The 26,951-nt window shown below is 42.8% G+C and overlaps 1 protein-coding gene across 2 annotated transcripts in view; it reads right to left on the bottom strand.

Moving 5' to 3' along the window:
* Positions 1-26,951, bottom strand: part of LOC125426866 (TGF-beta receptor type-2-like) — a 53,376-nt gene that overhangs the window by 5,868 nt on the left and 20,557 nt on the right. For both annotated transcript variants that reach the window (XM_048485676.1, XM_048485677.1), the window contains exons 2-6: positions 14,637-14,787; positions 12,477-12,679; positions 8,770-9,581; positions 7,319-7,460; positions 6,261-6,388 (exon numbers count right to left, since the gene is read on the bottom strand). In XM_048485676.1, the coding sequence (XP_048341633.1) occupies positions 6,261-6,388; positions 7,319-7,460; positions 8,770-9,581; positions 12,477-12,679; positions 14,637-14,787 (1,436 nt within the window). The remainder of the gene's footprint in view (positions 1-6,260; positions 6,389-7,318; positions 7,461-8,769; positions 9,582-12,476; positions 12,680-14,636; positions 14,788-26,951) is intronic.

Here is a 26,951-nt window from a genome sequence, read left to right on the forward strand (position 1 = left end):
GGTTATGGAACAAAACAAAGGTACCTCAAAAATTCAGATCAGGAGAGTAAATCCTTCAGATATGCGTGTCTTGGTTTATGAAGGGTTTGTAACTCTCACAAGAGTTCTTCTCTTGCTGTTCCTTAAGAATGCTGCCAATTGGTCTTTCTAGGAATTCCCTGCTAAGATGGCCAGTGCCCCTAGCTTCCTTCCATGTTGCCATTCTAAAGATCCATCTAGTACCCATATCTCCTGCTACTCCAGGTCTGCTTACTACAAGAACCATCTCCCACACATGCATATTTCTGGAGAAACAGTAATTTGGTGATTGATCCTCCCCCCATTCCCCTGGAGCAGGGGTCTGCAACCTGCGGCTCTCCAGATGTTCATGGACTACAATTCCCATCAGCCCCTGCCAGCATAGCTAATTGGCCATGCCAGCATGGGCTGATGGGAATTGTAGTCCATGAACATCTGGAGAGCCGCAGGTTGCAGACCCCTGCCCTGGAGCATTACAATTTTAAGTAGCATGTTGGAATGGTGGCATTTTAAGTGGTACTGAGAACAGCTACAAGCAATTTTATTTTATTATTATTTATTCAATTTAAAAGTCCACACACAGACTCTCTGCACTGCATTATACTGAGCAATGACTTGTTTTGCCATCAAGTCACAGCTGACTAATGGCAACCCTGTCAATGCAAAAAACATTCTGAGGTGGATTTGTCATTGCCTGCCTCTGCATCATGACCCTGGTATTCCTTGGAGGTCTCCCATCCAAATACTAGCCAGGATCAGGACTGAGAATGTATGACCTAGACCTAAATCCTTGCCACGAATGGGGATTTGAACTTGGGTTCTTCAGGTCCTAGTCCAACACCATGACCACTGCACAATACTCAGGAAAAATGTAAATGTGATCCTCTGTCCCTCAGCCATATATATGCCTTAGCTGGCCTTGCAGTAAGGCAGGCTGTTTAATTTAGAAGTTCCAGTTCACTAAAAAAAACCCTTCCCATTGCTTGGGAGTCTTTATCCAGACAACCCGTTGTCTGCTTCACTTGGCAATGATGAAGCTCAGATATGGAATCAGCCAAAATGGTCCTTCTCCCTCTTTGTTAAGACATTTTATTATTTCTGTTTGTCCACCCCTTGTTGGCTAAACAATCCTTTTCTGAGGTCTTCAGACAGATATAACCTGGTCTCTCACACCTCTGAGTCAATTACCCTCAGATTCTACCTCAAGTGTGAGCTGGCAATTTCATTGTCTCCAGTCAGGATGCCATTAGTGTTTCCAAAGCTTTGACAATGGTTAGGAGCATTTGACATTCCCCTTCCTGCCTGTCACCTTCAATCAGAAAGAGACACTTTTCAAACTAAAAGTGTCAAGCTCAAACCCTGAAGTAAAAAGATATTTTAATGCCATTTTTTTTAAAAGAATGGCCATACTTTGTTAACACCCAGATTAGATTACTGTAGTGCATTATGTGTAGAACTGCCCTTAAAGAGTTTTCAAAAATTTCAGCTGGTTTGGAATAAAGTGACCCAGTTAACTTTACTGAACATATCTTAGTACTTAATTACTTGCTTTTAGTGCCCACGGCTAAAAAAATGCTGGACTTAATCTATATAAATTCCTAAATGTTCTGGATCTAAGGTTAACTGGAGACCTGCTGCTACTGTAAAAGACTGCCTATTAACTGGGTTAATAGTCCTGAGTCCTTGTTTGTGGTATCCTTGCATTGTGTGACTTTGGTAGTTTGCTGCTGGGGCGGGGGGGGGATGAGTCCACTGATGGCATCCTGTTTCATGGTCATCCAACCCACCTTGCATTGATTGGACTTACTAACTCTCTTAGTAACTCTGCTCCTCCCTTCTGGGAAAGTTGAAATAGGCTAGAGGTAGCTATCATTTGAGTACTGACAACATCATGTAGTTGCTTGTACCTCACAATACCTAATTCCAGTTGCTAAAGAATTCCATCTGGTGGCCATGTTGAAGGGCAAAATAAAGCCCTGCTTCTTAGTGCAAGCGCCATGTAACAGAGCACTCCGGCACCATCTTCTGGGATCTATACCAAGTTGGTGTAGAAACAGCAGAGCCAAGGTACCATTAACTCCTATTCTGGACAGATGGCCTAAAACAGTGGTTCTCAACCTGAGGGTCGGGACCCCTTTGGGGGTCGAACGACCCTCTCACAGGGGTCGCCTAAGACTCTCTGCATCAGTGTTCTCCATCTGTAAAATGGATAAATGTTAGTGTTGGGGGTCACCAGAACATGAGGAACTGTATTAAAGGGTCGCGGCATTAGGAAGGTTGGGAACCACTGGCCTAAAAGATACTGTGATGTCATACTCTGATGTCATCTGTGATGACACTTTTGGTGTCATCAAAAGTGAACGTATTCATTCTTCCCTGCCCCTCCTGATTGAAGAATGCTTGATTTAAGTAAGGGGCTACTTTTCTATTCTTGTCCTTTCCTGGTCACTTCATGTTTGAACTTTAATTTACTTTCGGATCTGATTGAACACAATGACCCAACTTGACATAAACAGGTGGCTTATGTTAAAAAAAAATCTGCAGTACATTTTAAGCACCCCTTCTTTGTCTGTATTGTTAAGAGAACTTACTTTAATAAGTAAGAGAACTTACTTTAATAGAACTTATTGTTACTTTAATAGAACTTATTGTTAAGAGAACTTACTTTAATAAGTAAGTGAACTTACTTTAATCAGATTAATATGCAGACTTACTTTAATATGCAGATTACTTTAAGTTCTCACATTAATATGCAACATATCCCTGAAATCAGGCTCCATCCCTGAAGACTGGAAGATGGCCAATGTCACACCAATCTTTAAGAAAGGGTCTAGGGGGGACCCGGGAAATTACAGACCAGTCAGTTTGACATCTGTTCCTGGTAAATTAGTAGAATCTATTATTAAAGATAAAATTATTAAACATGTTGAAAAGCAAGACCTGCTGAGAAAGAGTCAGCATGGCTTTTGTAGAGGCAAATCCTGTCTTACAAACTTACTAGAGTTCTTTGAAGGTGTAAACAGGCATGTGGATAAGGGGGAACCAGTGGACATTGTCTACTTGGACTTCCAAAAGGCTTTTGACAAAGTTCCTCACCAGAGACTGTTGAGAAAACTCAGCAATCAAGGAATAAGAGGGGAAGTCCTCCTATGGATTAAAACTGATTGAGAAACAGGAAGCAAAGAGTAGGTGTAAATGGGAAATTCTCACAATGGAGAGATGTCAGGAGTGGTGTCCCCCAAGGATCCGTTTTGGGACCAGTGCTCTTTAACCTATTCATAAATGACCTGGAAGTAGGGGTGGGTAGCGTGGTGGCCAAGTTTGCAGATGATACCAAATTAGGTAGGGTGGTGAGAACCACAAAGGATTGCGAGGAGCTCCAAGCGGACCTTGATGAATTAGGTGAGTGGGCTAAGAAATGGCAAATGCAGTTCAATGTAGCAAAATGCAAAGTGATGCGCATAGGGGCAAAAAAATCCAAACTTCACATCCACGCTACAGGGGTCAGTGCTATCAGTCACAGACCAGGAAAGGGATTTGGGCGTCTTAGTTGATAGTTCCATGGGAATGTCAACTCAATGCATGGCAGCTGTGAAAAAGGCAAACTCTATGCTGGGGATAATTAGGAAAGGAGTTGATAATAAAACTGCAAGGATTGTCATGCCCTTATATAAAGCAGTGGTGCGACCGCACTTGGAGTACTGTGTTCAGTTCTGGTCGCCACATCTCAAAAAGGATATCGAAGAGATAGAAAAAGTGCAGAGAAGGGCAACGAGGATGATTGAAGGATTGGAGCACCTTCCTTATGAGGAGAGGCTGCAGCGTTTGGGACTCTTTAGTTTGGAGAGGAGACGTCTGAGGGGGGATATGATTGAAGTCTATAAAATTATGCATGGGGTAGAAAATGTTGACAGAGATAAATTTTTCTCTCTTTCTCACATGCTGGGGGGAAGAATTAGGACTAATAAAAGGAAACACTTCTTCACGCAACGTGTGATTGGTGTTTGGAATATGCTGCCACAGGAGGTGGTGATGGCCACTAACCTGGATAGCTTTAAAAAGGGCTTGGACAGATTTATGGAGGAGAAGTCAATCTATGGCTACCAATCTTGATCCTCCTTGATCTCAGATTGCAAATGCCTTAGCAGACCAGGTGCTCAGGAGCAGCAGCAGCAGCAGAAGGCCATTGCTTTCACATCCTGCATGTGAGCTCCCAAAGGCACCTGGTGGGCCACTGCGAGTAGCAGAATGCTGGACTAGATGGACTCTGGTCTGATCCAGCAGGCTAGTTCTTATGTTCTTATGTTCTTACTTCGATGTCATGACACTCTCCTCTTTCTGTGGCCAAGTTCTACGGGAGTCTGTGGGTTGGTGGGAAGAGCTAAATATGCAGGTTCTGTTTTGTTTTGTTTTTGGTGGTGTAGCCCACTGCTTGTTTAAATAAGCACCTCTGATGTCAGATACTGAATGACAGTTAAATTACCAAAGCCTGCTAACAGGTTTATAGTTTTTATTTTAAAAAATATCTTAAGTGTACTTTGGCTGTGAGCAATCTGCAACACAGTGTATTGTCAAAAGCTTTCATGGCTGGAATCAACTGGCTGTTGTGGATTTTCCAGGCTGGGAGGCCATGGTCCGGTACTTTTTACTCCTAACGTTTCCCCCGCATCTACAGCTGGCATCTTCAGAGGCATGTCATGGTAAGATGTGTTTCTTTCCTTGACACAGTATGGAGTGATTGTGTGGTCAAACCCACAGCAGCCAATCTGCCATACCTTTATTAAGTTTGGTTGAATGGAGTAAATTGCCTTCATTAACAAATAGTTAAGGTCTGTGTAGTTACTCATGCATCCAATTGCTGTTTGCTGTCAGGGAAAACGGAAAAATAAGCTTCCCTTTGAAACATTCTTAAGATTTGTCTGCCCGTCCTCAAAAGTGGATTGTTTGCTTTGGACTCATACTTTTGAATCTGACCCTGAAAAATTAGTAAAACAGACAACACTTAAGGTCAAATGTATTGTTGAAGGCTTTCACGGCCAGATTCAACTGGTTGTGGTGGGTTTTCCGGGCTGTGTGGCCGTGGTCTGGTGGATCTTGTTCCTTATGTTTCGCCTGCATCTGCGGCTGGCATCTTCAGAGGTGTATCACAGAGGGAAGTCTGTTACACACTGTGTCCTTCCCTCTGTGATACTTCCCTCTGTGATACACCCCTGAAGATGCCAGCCACAGATGCAGGCGAAACGTTAGGAACAAAATCCACCAGACCACGGCCACACAGCCTGGAAAACCCACCACAACCAACTTAAGGTCAAACTTTCTCCACTCTTAATTTATAATACCTTTTTTGACTTGGGACAGCAGTTCCCCATTGGTAGCATGCAGTAGTACAGATCATTCTATGTCCATCCAGCTTCCCTTTCATAAATTAGGCTAGATCTGTCAAAATGTACACAGAATCATCCCTGACACAACAACCCTGCTGAGTCCATACATTTCCTAACATTCACAAAAATTAAGAATTGCTTTTAAGTCAATATTTCATTATTTAAGAGGATCAAGATGAAGGCCCAACTGCTATATTCTCTCTTAGTTCAAAACAAAAGAAAAAATAGCATGGTGGTTTAACTTGTGAATGTCACTCTATCTTCTGTTAGAAGTGACTGGCCTTAGGCCAGTCAAAAAAGCAGCCAAACCGGGCCACCCACTAACAGAACGTGACTCCGCAGGCATCCGGAAAACTATGCTTTTGTAAACAAACATTAAAGAAAGGTGAGACCTGAATATGAACCTGGAGGTACAAAACGTTGAGAATTCTTTAAAGAGGAAATAGAGGAGAAGAAATAATTGAAAGAGAAACTAGAGGGTGAGCTTATATTCCTGGAGGAGGAATATAACATTAGTAGGAAGGAAATAATAGCACGTACTAGTCTCTGTTGTCAAGAAAGACACTGAATTGAAATAAAGTGAAGCTATTTAGAACATTTTGGCAGAAAATTACTATGGAAGGAAATTTTCAAGTAAAGCTATTGCATTATGGGCCTCATGGCTTCCCCGGTTAACAGATGCTGGAAACCAATGACATTGTATGACTGTTCTCCTTGTGCCTTGCTGGAGAGCTTTGTAGAAGTACCAGCCTCATCACCATTAGGAATTGCCATCTAGTAAGGCAATGCTTGCCTTTAATGCACTCAGTTTTATAACATGGAGGACAAATGTTCTTTGTCTTGTGAATTGTAGCTCACCTGATGTATCAACCAGTTACTCGATATCTCTGGCCTTCCACGACCATGCAGCACTATGTCTCTCATAACCTCCATGCACAGTTGTTCTTGGACTTTTGACCCAAACGGGAGCTCATAATTCTTGACTTCTACAAGTAAGCAGTGAAGAACGTTAATCAGAAATGGAATCATCCCTTTATATGTCACTGTTGTGGGAATAGCAAATATCTTCACAGGAGGAGAGTAAAATATATAACCTCTAGTGAACAACAAGCTACGAAATAAGCCAAACCCTATAAGATTAGCAGTTCGTGGCAACAAAATACCAGAAGTGTATTGGAACCCTTTGGGTGACTGTACTCTTCATGAAGAGTTAACATAATCCTGTAATTCCAACAAAACGAGACTGGTTCTTGAAAGTCACAGAGTATGCAGAGATGGCAAGGCTGACTGGTTATAAGAGACAAGAATACGGACGGTTTTCTGAAAGACTGGAAATCCTTTGTGGACTACTTACTGAAAACATATATAAACAGAAATGACAACAGGATTCAAGACTTAAATGAAAACAGCATATTGGATTAAGGCAATTTTATAAGAAGGACTAAAAATGGAAAAAATGTCGATATTAATTAAAAGCACTGAGTTAGATTAATGTTTGGAACCATAGTGAGGTAGCTGGAAGTCACAATATATATGTGTAAGGTTGTGTGTATGTTTTTTTCTTTTGCCAGGTTATTGACCATTTACACAGGATCGTGTCTGATCAAGGACAGTTAGCCAGGTTTAGGGCTGAGGACCACCAGCAAGTTGTTGTTTGCTGAGAGGAAGGCTTGTTGTGTTAATGAACAAGATAAGCAGAGGCCCTATTATCACAGACCTTCACACAGTAGTGTTAGGACTGTACCTGGGAGTTTCTGCATGTTCTAACACTGAACTACGAGTCACCATCTTATTCCGTCTTAACAGATGGTTCCCAGTTCAGGCATGTTTCAGTTCAGGCATGTTTCAGTTAAAGGCATCTTGACTGCTTATAAATACAGAATTTGAAGAACGTGTACCTTCGGATACCATCTTACCTCCGATAGCTTCACATCTGGAGGCTATCTCCCATAAAACTAAGGCCAGGGAATAGACATCCATTTGTTTAAATGACTCTAGATCTTCAAGATTCACTCTGGATTCCAAAACTTCAGGAGCCATGTACCTGGCAGTGCCCACCTGATCAAAAAATTAGTAGGCATTAAAATGTGTGCAAAGGAGAAACCATGTTGCTTCTAAATTGAAAGCACACTTATATGTATTAAAATATATGGCATACACCGTCTGCAATTAAACATTTCCATTTAAAGAGTTGCGTATAGAATATTCTGGATCTTTTGATTATTTTTGATGGGTAGTTACGTAACGCTGTAGCAATGGAACAAAATAGAAGTCTAGTGGCAATTTAAAAATGGATCATCTTCCAATTGGTTGGATCTACCCCCAAAGCTCCCAAAGGAAGGTGGCAACACTAGAAGGACAGCAGGGAAAGGGGAGAAGCAACTCTGGCTTTCAGGAAAGAGAAACTAGTGGGGGAGGGGAAATTAGATGCCTCCTGGAAGTCTTCGTGGGTCCCCACTTGCTATATTAATAGTTACCAAAATTATTTACATGTAAACAAAACGTATGGTATATGTCTGCAGTACAAGGGCTTTTTAAAAATGTTCCCCTCAAATTTTTCAAATTTTTAACTGGTAAAAGTCCCTTCCCCAATTATTCTGGTGTGTTTTTTTCAGGCCTACGAAGAGCAGTGACTAAGCATGCAGTTGGAATGACGCAGATGAATTGTTGAAGGTATTTGAAACCCAGGAGATCCATGCTTTTCAATTAAGAGGTGGAGGACCCACCCCAACAAGGCTGTAGCTCAGTTCCTAGTAGGCTATACTATAATATGCAGCAATTACTGGGAGAGAAAGATACTAAAAATTTAACTGCACAGCACTATGCTAAGAGACCCATTGCTAATACAACTTTCAAGGGTCCTTGATAGAAAGCCATTCTTGTTACCCATTTCAAGTAACAGGGACAATCATGTGCTATCAATAAAAACCACTGCTGTTGCTGCCATATGTGTTTTGGAAGACGAACCTCCCCTCCCACCACACACACACTTTTTTCTTGCTGAGTCAATCATATTTTTTCTCTTTGTGGGAAGGGGGAAAGGCATCATAAATTGCCGCTAAGGAAGTATTCTGAGATATGATTGGCACATGAAGGAGAATTTCCAGCTCCTCTGAAGTTACTGCAGAAGACAGGCATTGACTACAAAGTATGTCAAAGGATAATGCCCAAGACCTGCTGCAAAGGAATGAGAAAAGGGCTGGCCTTAAATTTGACTGCCCAGGGATTTGAAGTATGCTGGCATCTTTTACAATGAGCTTTTTGTCATTGCAAACTATCCATTATTGCAAATCCTGTTTGGTATTCTGAAGACCGTTCAGCCCTCCATTCAGCAAAACAAATGGCTTAGCTATTTTTCAGTACTCACCTGTCCGCTATTAGCAAAATCCTCCACACTCAAGGCTGGATCTAGCCTCAGAGCAATTCCGAAATCACAGAGCACACATTCCTGTTCACTTGTTACTAGGATGTTGGTGCTTTTGATGTCCCGGTGGGCAATGGGGATCTTTGGACTGCCACAAGGAGTGTAGTCACTGTGCAAGTGAGCCACACCACTCACTAGAGAACCGGCCATCTTTTGCAAGTCCCTCCAGCTGAGAATGTGCCTGGACAGGTAATCCTTGAGATTTCCCTGACTGTGGTAGGCTGTGATGAGCCAATATTCTTTCTGGAGACCAGAGTCCCTCTGTTCTGCTGTGAGGAACTGAAGGATGCTGTCGTGCTTGAGGTTGATATCCGTGAAGATCTGGCTCTCGTTCCTCCAGGAGGTGTACTCTTCACAAGGGAAAATCTTCACTGCCACTGTCTCATATTGGCCTGAGGAGGCATGCTTGAGTTTTGCCCTCCAGACTTCGGCAAACTGCCCCTTTCCCACTCTCTCATCCAGCTCAATGGGCAGCAATTCAGTGTTGTGGTTGATGTTGTTGGCACAGGCCGAGCTCAGGGTGGTGTGGGTGTCTATCTTGACAGACAAGATCTCATCGTATTTGCGGGCTCTGCTGGATTCAGGCAGCATGTGGCGCTGGGTTTGTTTCTGGGCCCAGTCTTTAGATCTCTTCCTCTGCCGGTGGGTTCGGCAGAGGTAGAATATCACTGTTATCATGATGGCAACTAGCAGGGGGGGCAGCAGGCTGATGGCTGCCACAGGGATTATTTCCTTGCTTTGTAACATAGAGTACCCTGGGGTGAAAGGAAGAAGGGGGAAAGAAGAGATGGCAAGAATATCTCTACATATGTAAACATGCTAATACAGAACAGCTTTTCATAACATTATTAACTCTGCTCCTGTGTCCAAGTTGAGAAACCTGAGCCAAGAAGGGGCCATAGCTCAGTGGCAGAGCATATGCATTGCATATAGAAGATCCCCTTCAGTCCCTGGATCTCAGATATCAAGGTCAGGAAAGACCCCTTCCTGAGACCCAAGAGACCTGCTTCCAATCAGAGTTTTCACCGGGTTCGATGAACCAGCAGTGTGCCTAACTACAAGCCTTTTGCATACAAATCTCAGGATGATGAAGCCAAAATCTCTTTGCTGCCTGTAATTAATAGTCTTTGCAAGGACTCGACTACTTGATCATGTATGTGGAAACACAAGAGAAAAGTATGGAAAATGCTGGTAACGCATTGGCTCCAGGCCTTTTGAAATACTGAAAGGCCCTGTTATTAATTATCAGATTATTCTAAGGAAAGAATACTCAATAAAAGTGGCCCATCCTTTTGGTGTGTGCCGTTTCTCATTGCTAGTCATGAAATTCAAATAAAATGTTGTTGAGAGGCGTTTTGGCCAGATGTAATAGCTGAGAGAAGGATGTTCAAGAACTGTCCTGTAAGCAAAAGCCTCTGGCAGTATGACACGAGTGGGTGCAGCCTGCTGTCCAGATACTGGAAAAAGAAACCTGAAGCACTTGGCTATTTGACTTGGCAGTTTTGGGGAAAAAATCTGCCACAGCAAAACTTCTGCAAAGCTGTGAATGTTTCTAAAATAGGCATTCAAATGGGGTTGAAGCCACAAGATCAGTCTCAAATGATATAATTTTTTTTCCGCAAAGTTTGTTTTGGAAAGTGTTAGGCTTGGTTGTCTCAACCTGTATTTTAATGGATTTACCTGATGGGTATGACCACATCGTTGTAGCTCTGAAATTCAATGGAAAGCCATATGTTTTCAGAATATTTTCAAGGAACTAAATGTGCAAACTCTGAAGAAACGGCTGTGTGCATAAATCCCAGGAGCAACTTAAGTATGCTGCCCCCTGTGTCGCAAAGTCTTCAGTTTTCAGCAGAGATCATTAAATGAGCCTGAAGAAATGTCAGTCAGGTCATTTTCTATGAAAACAAATGCTGACCTGTAAAGAAAACTAATCCATTGCCTCATATTTCTTTGGGCTTCCAAGTGCAGTCTCTGCCAGAAACCAGTGAGTCAGTCAGATGATACAAGAAATTAGAGGGCATCAAAACATTTCTCAGTGAGACATCTTTTGATTTTAGCCAGATTGTCACCTAATACTCAGCCACTTTTCCAGAGTCCTAATGTACCTTCAAAAAGGTGTGAGTGGGAAAATGGTGCATTTTTATTTGGAAGGAGTTTTTCTGGGCTCAGCAGATTACTGTAGATGATCCCAGGAAGAACAGACAAAATGTGTGACAGGGTGCAGGTGAGTGGGTAGCTGAGACTGCAGGCAATGGGAGATCTTTTGTGTGGTCAAGGGAAGGCTTGCAGGCAGGTGGGTATGTGGACAGGTGGGCAAGAAGGGGAGCTTGTTAGTGACTCCCCAAAACCTGGAACCGGGACCTGGGGTACACAGCCCAGAGCCCTTCGGGGTTAGGGCGGTATACCAAACAAATAAATAAATAATGCCAGCAAGCATTTTGAAGCATGTTACAACTCAGCCGTTGATTCTGAAACGGATTCATATGGAACATTTAATAGAGAAAAGAGACTTATTGACCTGGATCAGATTAGATAATCATGCTGGTTCTGTTATACCTTTCAAATGCATATTGTGACAAAATGTCCAACCACTGTCCAAAAGTCTGTAAGCTCAAACCTCAGTTTTAGCCATGGAGCACAACATCTGTTGGAAGCCTGTACTGGTCTCATTGAAACGTTACATCAGTTGGATTCAAACTGAGCAAAGCTCCATTCGAAAGGCATAAATGAGGAAAGGCGTCACTCTCATCCCTGCTTTTTGTTTCTTCCCACATAAGTTTGCACATTTATTATTTTTATGTTTTTGCCTGACAGCAGATTTCCAGTGGAATGTTTTGAGAGGAGGTGGTGGTGATGGTGCCATCCCTATTTTTAAACTGCATAACAGGAAACAGATGCAGCTCCTACCAAAGCTAACTTTTGATAGAAAATCAGGGATACGTATGTATAGGAAGGGTAAATAATGATGTGATGTGGTGACTGCCATCATGCTTGTTACATCCCACTTATATTAATCAGATTGGTCTTTCTAGCTTACTGTTGCCTGTTCCAATTAGCAACTGTTTACAACAGGCAAGGGTTTTTCCTTGGTCTGTCACCTGAGATCGTTCTGACTAGACATTCTGGGGAATACATCTGAGGGCCAAACTAGATGTCATGGTGGTAACTGGTTTGATCTGTGGCCACCACCACCATTTTAGCTCAAGAAATTGACCATTTAAAAATACCACAATTGGGCCTTCAGTGTGGGAGGGCCAGACAATCTTCTCTTCCCACCCCCTTGCAGGTTCTGTACTTGAAAAGTTGTATGTAGGAGGAACATGATCTCCAGAGTTCCCCAAGCTTCAAGTGGAAAAATACTTGCTGGAAATGGTAGCAACTGCCTCAGGTCAAATTTGTGTCCACCGTAATGTCTAATTTGGCCCGAGAATTCCTTATGAGAATGTAAGAATCTCATGAAAACGTATGGAGGGCAGGAAGATTGCAGTCTTTCTTAACATTCAATCATATTTTAATATAGGATATATTTGCAGATAAAAGTTTCTCTGTTGTGGAGCTTTTTCTTTAATTCAGACTTTGGGCTGGATTCCTTGAAACTGAATTTTTAAAAAATTATATGCGCCCCACCACTGACTAAAAGTACTCACCATTGGTCTGATTTTTAAATATAAGCTTGTCGTTGCATTCCTGTTCATTCACACAGCCGCAGATGTAAAATATCCCATCTTCACTGTGCTGGCGGACCATAACGCACTGTGATGTGTTATATTTAGGAACCATAACATTTTCCACAGGGAACTGTGGGTTGTGACAGAGAGTGCTCACCCTAATGCTTTCATTATCTTGTTTCCTGAAACATACAATCAAGAACTGTTATGAAGACAGCGTAATGTTAACCAGCTGTGCTTTTAACACCACTCAAGTAACATGGGAATAGCCATGAAGCTTTTTAACATCTCTCCTCATACCAATCTCCAGTCTTGTTTTCGTTTTTACCTACTGGCCACCAGTTTGCATATACTGGTCTTTAACATGGATGACCCAAACTAAACACAGTATTCCTGTTCTGGCTTCATCTGTGTCTTATCCAAGCATATGGAGGGTTCCTGTTTCTTGGTACCATCAGCATCAGACCTGGTAGGCTATTCCTATTGCCTAGTGGACCACCATGCCTCATCTGATACATCTCAAAGTTATATTTGTTCTCTTTGTTGCAGTAACACAATGGGTGTTCCTATTCATCTTGCAATATTTGTTGACCACAAATGTTGGTGGTTCTCGCATTTCTCTCCAATGAGCTACTATATTATTAAAAAATGGTCATTGTTGTTCCCACCAACATGACTTTTAAAAACACATTCTAATTTCAATTCATCCTGTAGAATCGCCTTATCCTTTTTTCCTCAGATGGCTTCTAATTTTGTATTATCTGCACATTTCATTAACATGTTCCTCTTCTTTCCCAAGGGCACCAATGAAAACATAACAAAATAGGCTGCAAGATTTATCCCAGAGGTCACTGTTTACTTTTCTCCAGCATACAAATGTATGTCTTATTTTTGTCTTCCATTTCACTTACATGAATAAGAACATTGTAGAAGACAAAGTAGAATGAAAATAAAGAAAAGGGATGCTTGAGCAAAAAGAGAGAATTTTTAGTGTGAGTTCAAACTTTTTCCCTCTCCATGAAAACTATACTGCTTCCTTACTCCTTAATTAAATTTAGGGTTTTCCAGATTCTGGCAGATTTCATCCTTCTCTCCCTCTCCCTCTCCCTCCCTCCCTCCCTCCGTCTCTCTCCCTCTCCCTCTCCCCCTCCCTCTCCCTCCCTCCCTCCCTCCCTCCCTCCCTCCCTCCCTCCCTCCCTCTCTCTCTCTCTCTCTCTCTCTCTCTCCCTGTCTGTGCGTTTGTGTGTGCGTGTGTGTGTGTGTGTTCTGGACTATCTAGCATAGTAGGAACAGTAGGAACATATTTTCTGCTTGAACTATAATGTAATTTTGAATGGAAGTATCTTGAAAAAATGGAGGGTAGTTAATGGAAAACAGCACACATGTGTGATGGAGAGAAAGGAAGAAAGTGAAGAAAGAGCTATTTAAGCACATGAATCTGAAGGGGAGCATATAGAGGGTTGGCCTGTTTGGTCGTGTTTGTGAGAATGAGAGAGGGAACTCGCTATGTGAAAGGATCAGAGTAAAATACAAGGCGGCTGGTGAACTTTGACTGTCCCACCTACCTGTGTCCTTGAACCTGTGTGACTGAGGTTGTGGTGAGTGGTAGTGTTGGTGAAGTTGGGTCACATGCTCAATTAAGGGTGACTGGGAAAATGCTTGTAAAGTCTCCATTGGAGCTGCATTTATCTGTGTTACAGCTGGCACTGTTCCAAAGACCCCATACGATCCTTAAGAGTAGATTTTTAGTGGCACAGGAGGGAGGGGAAGGCTGCAAAGGACAGGAGGAAGCAGCAAGGATTTGTTAAACCAGCAGAGCTGTGCTCGTGATACTCTGAATCCAATCAAGCATTTTGATTGCCACTTCAGGCTGTAACATGCAGCATTTGGAAACATCACCTGCATAGATCCTTTTTTTACTTGGTGTGTAGGCTGTAGTGTTCCATGGGATTATTAGCAAATTATATCTTTATAGCACAGATTGTATTAATGTTCCCTGCTGTTACTGTTTGTTTAACCTAAAACAATATTTACAATACATAAAAGTTATTGCTGTCACATTCTATTTGTATTAATTATTTTATCAACAATGTATTATTTTATCAGCCATTAGGAGACCCTGGTCCCTTTTCTGCTTACCATATAGAGACACATATTTCTTCTGGTTTTTCACAGTAGGAGCTTAAGTCACAGTTGCTGTAGCACACATGATCTTCACAGACTGGATACGTGTTATCGCACCACTTGCAGACATTGCTCTTCACATTCCGCCCTGCCTGGCTCTTGCATGCTGTGAGCAAAAATAAAAATTAAAAAGAGAGAGTTTATTTTTAAAGCTTTGGACAAATTATTCTGTGCGTCTCTGGGCTACACATTCACTTGGTGGGATAGCCAGATGTTTCTTAGATGGGGCATTTATTTGTTTAGAAAAAATATGCCACCTTGACAGATACCTACTTGGAATCATACAAGAGAACTATACAGCCATTAAAACAGATCATTCAAAAACATGCCAGAGCATGAAAACATACCATTAAATGTAAGAAGATAGTCCTTGGGTTAGAGGGGACCACAAAGGGATTTGTAAAAGGTCAGCCCCTTAATTAAAAGTGTTTTGGCCTGGCAAGAAAGAGGGAGTAGAGCAGGAACCAGGTGAGCCTCAAGGGGGAAAACTTCCACACGGCAAGAGAACATGAGAAATGCAGTCACTCTGCTCAGTACTTGCCCGACCATCTGCAGGTGGGGGCATGGATAGCAGGGTTTATGAGGATATTTTCACTGGCAGGCTAGTAAAGCTCCCTCTGGGCTGCTGTTTGACATGATAGCAAACAATAACTCATGAAGTGTGAATATGTAACATCATAGAACAATTTCTCATATTGGCAAAAAGCTCAGAGTTTCTCATATTGGTACAACTGTAACTATTCTGCAGAAAATACTATGCATAAATCAGTAGAGAGGAATCTCTTGTTCTAGGCTTCACTGACTGCACAGCCATTTCATTTCACCCATTCTCTGTTTTGAACTCACACATGCACCGGTGCACTCCTGCTCTCATATATGAAGTTACCGGTATCTTTACCAAATGCCCAGGTGTGAATTCCAAGGATGATTGTGCACACTTTTACAAAGTATGTTTGTTTGTCTGTATCTTTCTTCCTGATTGTGTTGGTATTCCAGGAATATTCACTTTGGAATACTCAATTTGAAATTTATTGTACACATGGTACTGTGACTCAGTGGCTGTTTTGCATAATTTCATGTGCTTTTCACTTTCAGAACAAGTCCAAGCAACAACTTGGAAGTACCAAGTAAAACATAAGATGTAGTTGCACTGCGTATGGACTGATTGTGCCAAACGCTTGCCCTCTGTCCCCGGCTCACATTGGACTTGACCTGTCTCCTATTTGGCACAGCTTATAGACCTGGAAAAGATCAAAAGCAGTGGGGTAACAAGTTAGGGCAACACAGTTGTTTCAAAGGTCAAGATGGTAAAGGGGGGAGCTGAGTTCCTAATGTTTATGCAAACTCTCATGTTTCCATTGCAGAAAAATGCTGCATTTTTATATGACTCCTGGAAGAGAAAGCATTGCTTGTTGCTTTAAGAAGTGACCTGATAGACCTGAACAATTTCCCTTAGCTATTTATTTCTAAAGCTTTAGCTAAGAAGACTGTAAATTAAGACATGGAATACAGAGAATAGATGTCCCATGGGCTCCAACAAAGAAGTTCAAACAATAAGATTCTCTGTCAATGTTGACATTCAGACTATAGAGCACAGTGAAGAGAAAGAGATCCCTGCATATGTGTGTGAATTTTTCTCTCAAACCAAAAGAACATTCCAGATAAACATAGCCCTGTCAAGCATTCAGAAGACAGTCCTAAACAGAGGTAGATTCTTCACAGACCAAATATAACGGGGGGGCGGATGTTATATAAACCATTGGGGGAGGGTCCCATTCCCAAAACAAGGTTGGCCCGTTTTATTCCCCTCAACCAGGGATTTTTGAAAATCGATAAACCAGCAATCCTGTTGCACAATCCTGGGTTGAAGGTGCTTCCACATGACCACAATAGGCAGGAGACACTATTTCCTCCCCTCCACCCGTTCACTTTAGGTTCCACACTGTCCACTGTCAGGGAGAATCCGTCCACCCATCTTTCTGTGCGGGTCACCCAGCACATTGGTGGCAGATTCTCTTTTGAGTCCAACAGCGTACAGAGTTCCCCAAGCACTCTCCCCAAGCATTCTCTTGGCCGCGAGAACAGATCTACAGCAACCCATTCATTATTGCCCGGCCGTTGCAGGGAGGTCCCTTTTTCTTTTGTGTACTGCACATGTACAGCTACACAGGTGCAGCTGCTCAGATTTTGGGACAATTGGCATGGTGACAGGGGTTCAATTCTATATGCCTACTATGCAAATATTGCAGAAAAGAGAGTGGAAGAGAACATCCACTGTGCCAGCTGTAGCAAAACTATTATACCAAACTGCAACTAGAGTGTTGTTCATGACTATTAATTTGTGCTGTTAATACATTTTTGAGAAGCCCATGTTAGTCGGTTGCAGAAAACCCAATAGGAACTTTTGGGCACTTTAAAAGCTAAAAAATTACTTTATTCGAGTATCTTTATGAAATGAAGCACGCTGCCTGCACACCACATGCTTTGTTATACATGTGAGGAAGTAGATGAAAACTTGGAACAAAACCTAGCTAGTCTTTAAGACTTATATTCTTGTTCATATTGTTGCATGTCTGTGTACTTGTTTTGTTTTGGAAATGAAAGGAGAGGTAGTCACTAATAGTAGCTGCTGCTGTTGCTCATCCTCCTAAGGTGATGGAGAGGGGAGTAAGGGGAGCTAAGAGAGAGAGAGGAGGACAGAGGGCAGAAGGCTGTGACCTCTCCGCTCTGGGAGACATGCTGCTGCCGCTGCTTTTCATGTAGCTGCCATCAGCTCCTCCTCATCCTGTAGTGGGGGCTGAGGTGTAGCAGGAATGGCTTGGTACTGCTGCCACCATCACAGCCTCAGCTCATTTCTGTGCGTCTTTTATTCTGTGGGTGTTCGCCCTTGCTGGCTTCAGCAGCAGCCAGTGAGGTTGTGTTTCTGGGGCCCAGGTAGCTCCAGCCTTACCCTGACCCAACTTGGCTATTAGCTGCTGCTGGTAGACCAGTGGCAGCTGCTCTTGCCTTTTAGGTGCCCCTCAAATCTGGCACCCTGGGCAACTGCCTAGTGGTCAGGCCAGCCTTTTTTGGCTCCTAACAGCGATGTTTGGGGGGAGGTTATTTAATGATGAAAATCTCTCTTATTAATTCTGTCTTTAGAGTAGATCCAGTACCTGAGGTGTCAGAAGTACCTGCTTGTCTTATTGTTATGGATAGATTCAGGTTGATCTTGTCTGTGGATGCTGACAGGGGAGCATGCAGATCTCTTTTGTGATCTTGACCTGTACCCATTCTGGCTTTTACAGTCATGCAGGAAAAAGGCATTGAAGTATTCGGTTAAAAACATTGAAGCTTTTCTGACCAAGTAGGTTATCCCTTGACCTTCAAAAGAGGCAGATATTGAACTCCTGCTTTAAAAGGAATGCCTTTGTTGGATCAGGGTGAGATGTCCATTCATAGGGTGGTCTTTGACTTACTTTTTCTTGAGGAGGAAATGGAGCAGATGGTGGCAGAGCAACTCCGTGTCACATTTCAGTCTAGCCTCAGGCCTGCATTTGGAACTGAAATGGTCGGAAGGAAGTGGGCAGATGGCATTCTTTGCCCAGGCCCCTCTCCCTACATCCTGGAAATTGGCCCTAGCCAAAAGAAAACTCCAAACCCTAGTTGTAATGATTACCAATCTCATGGTGTTCTTCCAAAATAATGTTTTATTTCTGTATCCATATTTGACCCTTTATTATTCTGAGAATCTGCAGTATATCTCCCTTCTCATTTCCTGTGATAAATAAGAAAGATATTTCACATAGTGAAAGCAGCAGTGCTTGAAATGATCCTGTCACTAATGAATTCTGGTTATCCTAGATGTGCAGGCTACTCTGCACAGTAACATTAGCTTGTGGTATAATTTATCGGCCTCCATCAGACCCTTATGTCTTCAATTTATTCTTGGAGAACTCATCCCCATATTTAATTAGTTTGTAGTTTGTTCCAAGATGGGCTTTTTTTCCAAGGTTTTTTTTTTTTTGAAGTTTTTATTTTGATGTTTTGCATTTGCCTCAGCGACATCTGGAAAGCTTTTTGTAGAAGCTTATTGTTACTTTAACTTCTTGTGCAGCTTTATTAAATCATTGGAGTATTAACTTTGAAAGCACTCATCTGGGTTTAATTAGGGGGTCGAATGAGTGATGTGGCAGGCTCAACTTGGAGCAAATGGTTTGGGGACACAAAGTTCTAATCATACGTTTAGCAGCTTTCTTACCCAGAGTCCCACTAATTAAGTAGATACGCTCCTACACAAAAAGACGTGCCTTCCAAAACAGATAGTGAAAGCACACTTGATGCATTTTGTTCGCAGTAATACCCAAAGGCTTTTGGAAATCAGTGGCAGGGTATATCTGGATTTCATAACTTCTTGATACTTTTCTCCTCCTTTTGCCCACTCCTTCAAATAAATGCTGCAATCTTAAAAAAATACTTTATTGGAGGAAAATCTGTTTAGAATCAACAGAGTATCTTTCCAAGTAAACATACCGGTAGGACTGGGCTGCAAGCTCATTGCCTCTAGGATGAGGCATTTGTGCTGATTTAGCACTGGCTCCTTTAAAAGGAAGCCTGTTAAATTATTGCCTCCTGTAGAGGCATCCACTGATATCCAGCCTTGTCAGCACCAACACGTGTGACTGAAAGGCTGAGCCTGTTCTTTCAATCCAGTTTCCTGTGCTGCCCTTTGCCTCGCCAAGGCCAAGACAATATCTAGCAACACTCTGAAGCATAATCCAAAAGTGCTGGAGATGGCATGGCTTCAAGTTCTTGGTGGCCTCTCTCTGAAGAGCAGCAGTGTCAGCTTCCTAGCCCACCCAATTCCTGGATGGTTTAGGGCAGGGGTGGCCAACCTATGGCACTCCGGATGTTCATGGACTGCAATTCCAATCAGCCTCTGCCAGCATGGCCAATTGGCTGGTGGGAATTGTAGTCCATGAATATCTGGAGTGCCATAGGTTGGCCACCCCTGTTTAAGGGGCTGCTGGAGGGATATTTAAATTTGCCTTGCTTGCCTGGCACATCCAGGCACCGTGGTTGGGCTGCCCAAGCTTGTTCTCACAAGTGTGTTGCATCCTGATCTAAACTGAGTTAATGGCACAGGCAGTTGTTTTTAATTTAAAATTAAAATAGAGAGAAGGGAAAGTGGAGTAGAGAGATGCATACTGAGGAAGAGAAAGATGGTCATAGAAAGTGAAAAAGAAAGAGTAGGTTACGGAGGTTATTGCTGCAAAACGTCTGAAGCCATCTTTGTACACTCCTTATGGCATTATTTAATGAGTTATCCTTGATAGAAGGATGAAATCGTACAAACTAATATGATTATAAGTACATCTCACACACACACACACACACACACACACACATTTAAAAATACACATTCAGTATTGCGGTACCATGAGGACCATCTTAGCAGCCCAGCAAATGTAGTCCCTCACCAATAGAAAACTGTTGCCACTTTCTCATTTCAGAAGTGGGAGGGAAATGCATAGAACCATATAGGAACAAGTAACTTTGGCTAAGATGGGTAAGAATGAGAATTTCCAAGAATTTGTGAAGCCTTCTTGATCCTTGTCAGAGATTAAAATCTTGAGCCATTGCTTTTGTCCACCCCCTCCACAAGATTTTCTGTGTTTTCTTTTTTGAAGGGGGTGGGTAAAAAGGGAATAAAAATTTTGGAAAGGAAAAAAAGAAGATGGAAACTATTTGCATTGATCAAACTGTTTTTTAGAAGTCTGCTGCTCAAAGTATCCATCTATGTTCCTTCCTTTTTCAGCTTGCTATCTATTCCTTGTCTTTACCTTCAAAGCCCTCCATGACTTCACCTCATGACCTTTCTCATCTCATATCCTTTGGATCCTGTAGCTGCTGCAGGCCCCCAGCATTTCACTTTCATCAAGCATGTGGAGGATTTCAATACAAAGGTAGACGACATAATCAGGCAGTGATACATCCCCTGGTTTTGTCCAGTCCAAATTTCCCGCAAATGTTCCCGTTCCCCATGTTGTTCTAACTTGGTGTTTGTCCGTCTTCAGTTTAGTTGGCAGCACAGCCAACTTCAGCATATCAAGGTAAGACAGCTGCTGAGGCCCAGGTCTGCTGGAGGGGTCCATGGTCTCTTCTCCCCACCCTTTTGCCTGCCCTGTTCTCCACCTGCTTGTTGAAGAGTCCTCCCACGACCCACATGCTCATCTGCACACATAGCCTAGTACGGCAGGGGAGGGGAGGGGTGGACAGGAGGTGAATGACAGTGCTACTCTCAGTACCAGTTCTCCCAGTGGCACACACTGCCCACTATAGTTGCAGATGGGAGTATATGAACAAATGAGTGGGAGAAGATGAATGGATGGCCAGAGAGGAAGCAGAAGGTAGAGGGGGGGGGGGTGTCAGGGAAGTGTGAGTGGGGTGGACACAGGGGTGAGCTAAGGAGGGGACTAGAGGGGGACCCCCAGAATCTCTCTGCTCAGGACCCACCAAAACCTAAAATTGGCTCTGGTTTGCAACGGTGTTTCATGACACAGAGGCAAGGCATCTCCCTTTTAAAAAATGCTTCTGGGATGGCTCAAGAAGTATGGCATTGATTCCAGCATGTGTATTCAATCATTGCTAGTCAGTACATATCTTCCTACTGTTCCTGACAGTAAAACTAACTGAAAGGCCACATGAAATGCTTCCCTGTTGGAAGGAAATTATCACCCAGCAATTGAGCTTGTAGCCTCCAGGCTGGTACAAATCCATGTCCTCAGGATGGGATGCTTGCAACAAAGGGTTGCCAACCCCCAGGCGATGTCTGGAGATTTCCTGCTACTACAACTTTTCTACAGGTAACAGAGGTCAGTTCACCAGGAGAAAACATCATGGTCTATCCAAATACTAGCCAGGGCTGACCATGCTCATCTGACAAGATCAAGCTAGCCTGGGCTATCCAGGTCAGGGGATGCAGACAATATACAGCTATATATTATCCTTATTCAAATCTCCCGGTGATGCAGTAGAGGTCTCAAATCCCTGCCTGATTTCTGTGGTTAAAAGGAGGGAACAAACTGAAATTACGCTCCAACGTCCCTTCAGCGCGCGTCATTTCTGACGCTGGAAGAAACGGCACCTTCTGACTTTCCGGCGCGGGGGAACACGACCCCGCACCGGAAATCGTAAGTGGGGAAAGGCCCAATATCGATATAACAGCAATTTAAAGGCCTTTAACAAAGCCAGCAATTTTGTGACTGTGTGGTTTTAAAAGTTGATGGGAAGAGGTTTAAGAGAACCAAGAAAAGCAGAGGCCCTGGAGACTTCAGCAAGTATACCGCACAGTAGCAGCGGAGTACCTCTTCATCTGGAAACAAAGAAATGCAAGGAGACACCACTACAATCCTACTGTGCAGCAAAGAGCCCCAAGGTGAGAATTCCATGCATAATGGACCTATATCATCACTGAAAGCAAATAGAAGGTTTAAGTAAAACTGTACTCAAGATTTAAAAATTAAAAAAATAGTTCATGTGGACATTCAATATTGTTAAAGATTCATTATCTTAATAGATATGCACATATTTACAGTTGTCCGATTTGTTGCAACCCCTCCCCCCCAAAAAATGTTTTCTGTGCTTCTAAATGTTCCAATCCCAAGTGTAACATTTGGCTTCAATCATACTGAAGTTCTGAAATATCCTAAATGGAAAACAATACATTTTGGCAGGTTGACATTTATCTGAGGCCAAATTCACAAGAGCTGCTTGACATATTTTTCAGTGCTTTCGCTATTGGTGAGCTTGTGAGAAATTTGAAAACGACTATTCTAGTTCTAAATACACTTGTACCATTTTTTTAAATTGATGGATGTCTATACAGGAAAACTGATTTTAAATCACATTTCAACTTTCCTGTGCTTTAAAAGGCACATCTGATTTCTATCTAAATGGCTCCAGGGTTAGCCAAGGCATCTGAATAACCAGATGTAAATGGGAGTGCTGTTGACTTCCAGCCCACTTGGAGAAAGTTCTTCTGAAACCAACAGGAATCCTAAAGGAAACAATCTGAGGTGTCAGAAAAGCTTGGGCAGGATCAGAAAGATGGGTCCCTGAAGGGTCTAAACGTGAATTAACCGCAACAATCCTAAGGAGAGGAGGTAATAGGCTCAGCAGACTGATTGATCCTCATGCTGGATTATCTCCAAGATACATCAGTGTAAGTACCACTTACATCAGTACTGGTACTCCAGCACTGCTGTACCACTCTTGGACAGCAACACAACTCTACCCTGGTAGCACACCAGCACAACACAGGTGTAGGCCTCTGCACCAGTGAGGGCAGATCATGGGGTATGGCCAGAGTTAGTCCATTCCCCGAGTCCTTTCAGCCTGGGAATGACCCCAGATAGAGGTGCAAAGCTGCTCCAACAAAAAATGTGACTCAACCCATAGGCACCCACTGAGCTGAACAAAACAAGGACTGACCCCCCCACTGCAGCAGCCAAGCCCATGAGACTCTAAGCAGCTCAGGATGCCAATTAAGAGACCCATCGGCCTTCCCCTGCAGCTGCCATGCCCCCTCCCTAGCATCCAATTGCAGCCCCCCCCCGCCAGCCCTTCAAAAACCTCAGCCAGACAACCTACAATTCACCAGGTTGGGCACCCAGCATGGGACTCTGTCAGTTCCCTGCCATGCGGACTTCGAGTGAGCACCAGGGCCTCTTGGAGTCGGTAACAGTAGAAAGAGGGCACTTAGCATGGCTGGAAGACCAAAGCCCACACATTTGCTGTCCTCTCCCAGTTCTCAACTATAACAGGATCCCCTTCTCTGCAGGCAGGAACCAAAGGGGTGACTGTACACTGACAGGTAAGTAGGGGTCTGTTCCCCCAAACTCTTTCTCCCTCTCCCTCAGGCAGTGCTGACTCTTACACCAAGCCCAGCACCATGGAGCCCAGTGGGGCAGTAGGAGCCATGCAGCCCCATCACCACGGGCCATTGTGCACAAGGGAGATTGGCATGTGGGCTGCGGGCTAGGAGGGCCCCTAAACTAGCACCCCTTCAATGGGCTGACAGCTCATTCACTTGCCAGGCTCCCCCTTAAACAGGGCACCCTCAGCTGTCAGTTATCCGTCTACTCATTCCAGGATTGTCAATTGCAATGGGGCCGGCTCCCTCTCGTTGCTTCAAACTGGAAGGGCTGGTGGGCCTGTTAGCTGAGGAGCAGTGGGGTGGGCCATAGTGAGCCACTGTAGAGGGAAAAAATGCTGAATAGCTGCTCCAGAGCTGCTCCAGACCCTTATTCTAAACCTTATAATTTACCAATAATGACAACGATTATAACAAGGAAACTTTTGTAAAATAAAATGGCAAGTTATGTATGCAGTTCAAAGTGTCATACCTATTTTTGGGTATTTGGTCACTCAGAACATGTTAGCAAATGTGGTTTTGCTCTCACACATATAAGCTCTAGAAACCTGTGGGAGGACTGGATTCCTGGCATGCAGATCTGCATGTGGAGCCATTTTATCTTTTTACTTCTTAAATGAAGATGTATTATTTATTAATATCTTGGTGGGCATCAACTCAAGATGTCTTGTGTGCTTCTTGGGGAGGAGTTGGTTTTTATACTGTGTCTTGTGTCATTTGTTTAAAAGTGTATTTTTGTAAGCTGCTTTCAGTTCCCATTGGGAAGAATGTTGGGATAACATTGTACTAAGTAGAACGAAATAAATAAAATGTCTCAGACCAGCCTTTCATCACAAGCATACTTCCAGCAAGGGTTGCCACTTACCAGGTGAGAGCAGGAGGACTCCTGCCTCAGTCTCCTCTTGCCTGCCTTCTCTCCAGTAAGCAGTGCAAAGGAAGTTGTCAACAACATACTTAGGTCTCCTTTTGCAGGTCTAGAAGTCTCTTCAAAGAGCCCACCTAGCACTTCTGTGGGTGGAATGGGGTAATTTCCCCCTCCAACTACAGACCTCTGGCTTGCGGGGCTCCTCCATCCCCCAGAGGCAGTATTTGTAGTAAAAGAGGGAGGTTGAAAAAATTGTGCTCAGCTGATAGAAATCTTTCCACCAGTGGATATTTTCAGTGTGCTACAAGCCATAATTTTTCTTGCTTCACAAATAGTCAAATTGCAAGCCCCTGGACAATACATGATGAAAGAGCTGAATGGCATTTTAAACTATAAAATTTTATGAGGAAATATTGCCCATTTGCTATTGGATTAGAAGATTAAATAATAAACATTTATAGTAATAAAGGCTTTTTTCCCCTCTTCAGGAGTTCTTTAGATGTTCTCTTTCCAAGTTCAATAAAGTAGTTACCTGTATGAATACCCTTTCATACCCTGGTTTATGATCAAGATTTTTGCTGAAGAGCTTTGTAAATTATAATCAGGTCAGAGAAAAAAAAACCTTCAGGAGTAGAATGAAGGGGTTAGAATCATATGCTGAATTTAGGATGTTAAGGAGCAATTCACATATGGTTTCTTCTAAAAGCCATGGATGCTAATAGAAAAATGCTTGCTAACTTAAGCTGTAGTCTCAAAAATATTGCAAGACAAACAACATCAGAAGACACAGACTCACATATTTTTCTGGCCACTGTTACAATGAAAACAATTTATATAAACCCCCAGCTGTTCCAGATTGATAGTTGCACAGCAAGTTACAAAAATATGTAACATTTAAGCTGCCCCCTTTCATTTAACCTCTTCCACTTAAACCCATTCCTCTTTACTTCAAAAACCTTGGATTTTTAAAGAAAAACAAGTACACTGAACTACAAAGTTTATATTTAAGCCTTTGCTGAACTATCACAGATTCTTCTGAGTCACAAAATACAGAAATAAGTATGGAATACCTGTTAGCTCAGAATCCAGTTTAGCTCAGTTGATAATATGGGTTGATAGTGGTAAATAGAATATATTAGACAATTAAATATCTGCATTATTTTTATGTAAGATCTTATTTTCTTCATTGATCAATATTTTAACTCGTAACAGCTTTATTGACAAATGCAGACACACATTCAGTTTCTCAGTTCTGAGGCCTGTTTTGTGCATTCAAGAGAATGAATTGGGGATGAGGTGGCAAAACACTGAAGTAGTGGAATGGACTGTACCGCTTTAAACTACAAATTGGAGGGAAATGTAGTTCCCACCAGAACAGGAAAGCCTGTTCTCCAGTCTGCTCGGTTTTCTAAAGTAAGTGGGGGGGGGGCGCCGTGGGGGGCGAGGTCGGGGGGATTTTGCGCTCCCCCCACGTGACCCAAATCTGTGCACCCGGTGCGTCGCACCGCTCCCCCCGTCCCCTGGGAGCTTCGCCGCTGCTTAAAGGTCAAAACCAAGACCTTGAAGATAACCCGGTACTCAATGGGCAGCCAATGAAGGTGGAAGAGGACCAGTGTAATGTGGTCTCTACCTGAGGCCCCTGCCAGGAGCCTCTTCCTCTTCCCAGCCCTTTTACTTTCATTGTCATTGCTCACGCCTGCCCTTTTGTGTGCTGCTGCAGGGATTCTCCTGCCTCTGCCATTTGGTGAAGGTATCCCACCGAGGTTTCCTCTGCTTGCAGCTCATCTGCGTGCAATTTCACTGTAAAAACTACATGGAGAAAGCGTGTTTTGCCTGGCCATCCCGTGCTTGTTGCTTTCTCTTTTTGTTTGTTTGTTTTGAGGGGAACGTCTGCAAAGCTGTTGACACAAATATGCGCATATTGCAGGTTCTTGTGTTGTGTCGTTTTAGCTTCACACACATCCTCCTCAAAACAAAAAAAGGAAAAAACAACATTTGTACGGAATTGTCAGGCAAAAAAACTTTATTCATGTACTTTTTACAGTGAAATCATGTGTGGTTGAGCTGCAAACAGAGTTACTTTACCTGGACTCAGTCTATTCGCTACAGGGATTAGAACACTGGAAACTTAAGGAAAGTGAATCTCTGAAGTTTGATGAAAAAACCTATTTGAACAGTCCAAATTATTTTATTTCTAATGCGATCACAATCTAGACCCTTGACTTCAATTTATCACTTCTTGGAGAAAGAAGCCATGACATCCACGTTGTAGGAAATGTGAGCTGTCTTTCAGAGTTAATGGTGAAACTCAGATTAACCGTTTCCTCAGATGTTGGATTTCAGGTCACTGTGGACCTTGTGACATACACATTTAGACCATGAACTTTTCTTGCTGACTAATCTCATGTAGTACTAAGGAGGACTCAAATATGCTTTTTATAAAAAGGGAGAATAAGCAGATTCTAGTTAGAGCTGTGTCTATTCTGAAATT

Source organism: Sphaerodactylus townsendi, linkage group LG02 (genome assembly GCF_021028975.2).
Source record: "Sphaerodactylus townsendi isolate TG3544 linkage group LG02, MPM_Stown_v2.3, whole genome shotgun sequence".
In the NCBI taxonomy this organism is placed as follows: domain Eukaryota; kingdom Metazoa; phylum Chordata; class Lepidosauria; order Squamata; family Sphaerodactylidae; genus Sphaerodactylus; species Sphaerodactylus townsendi.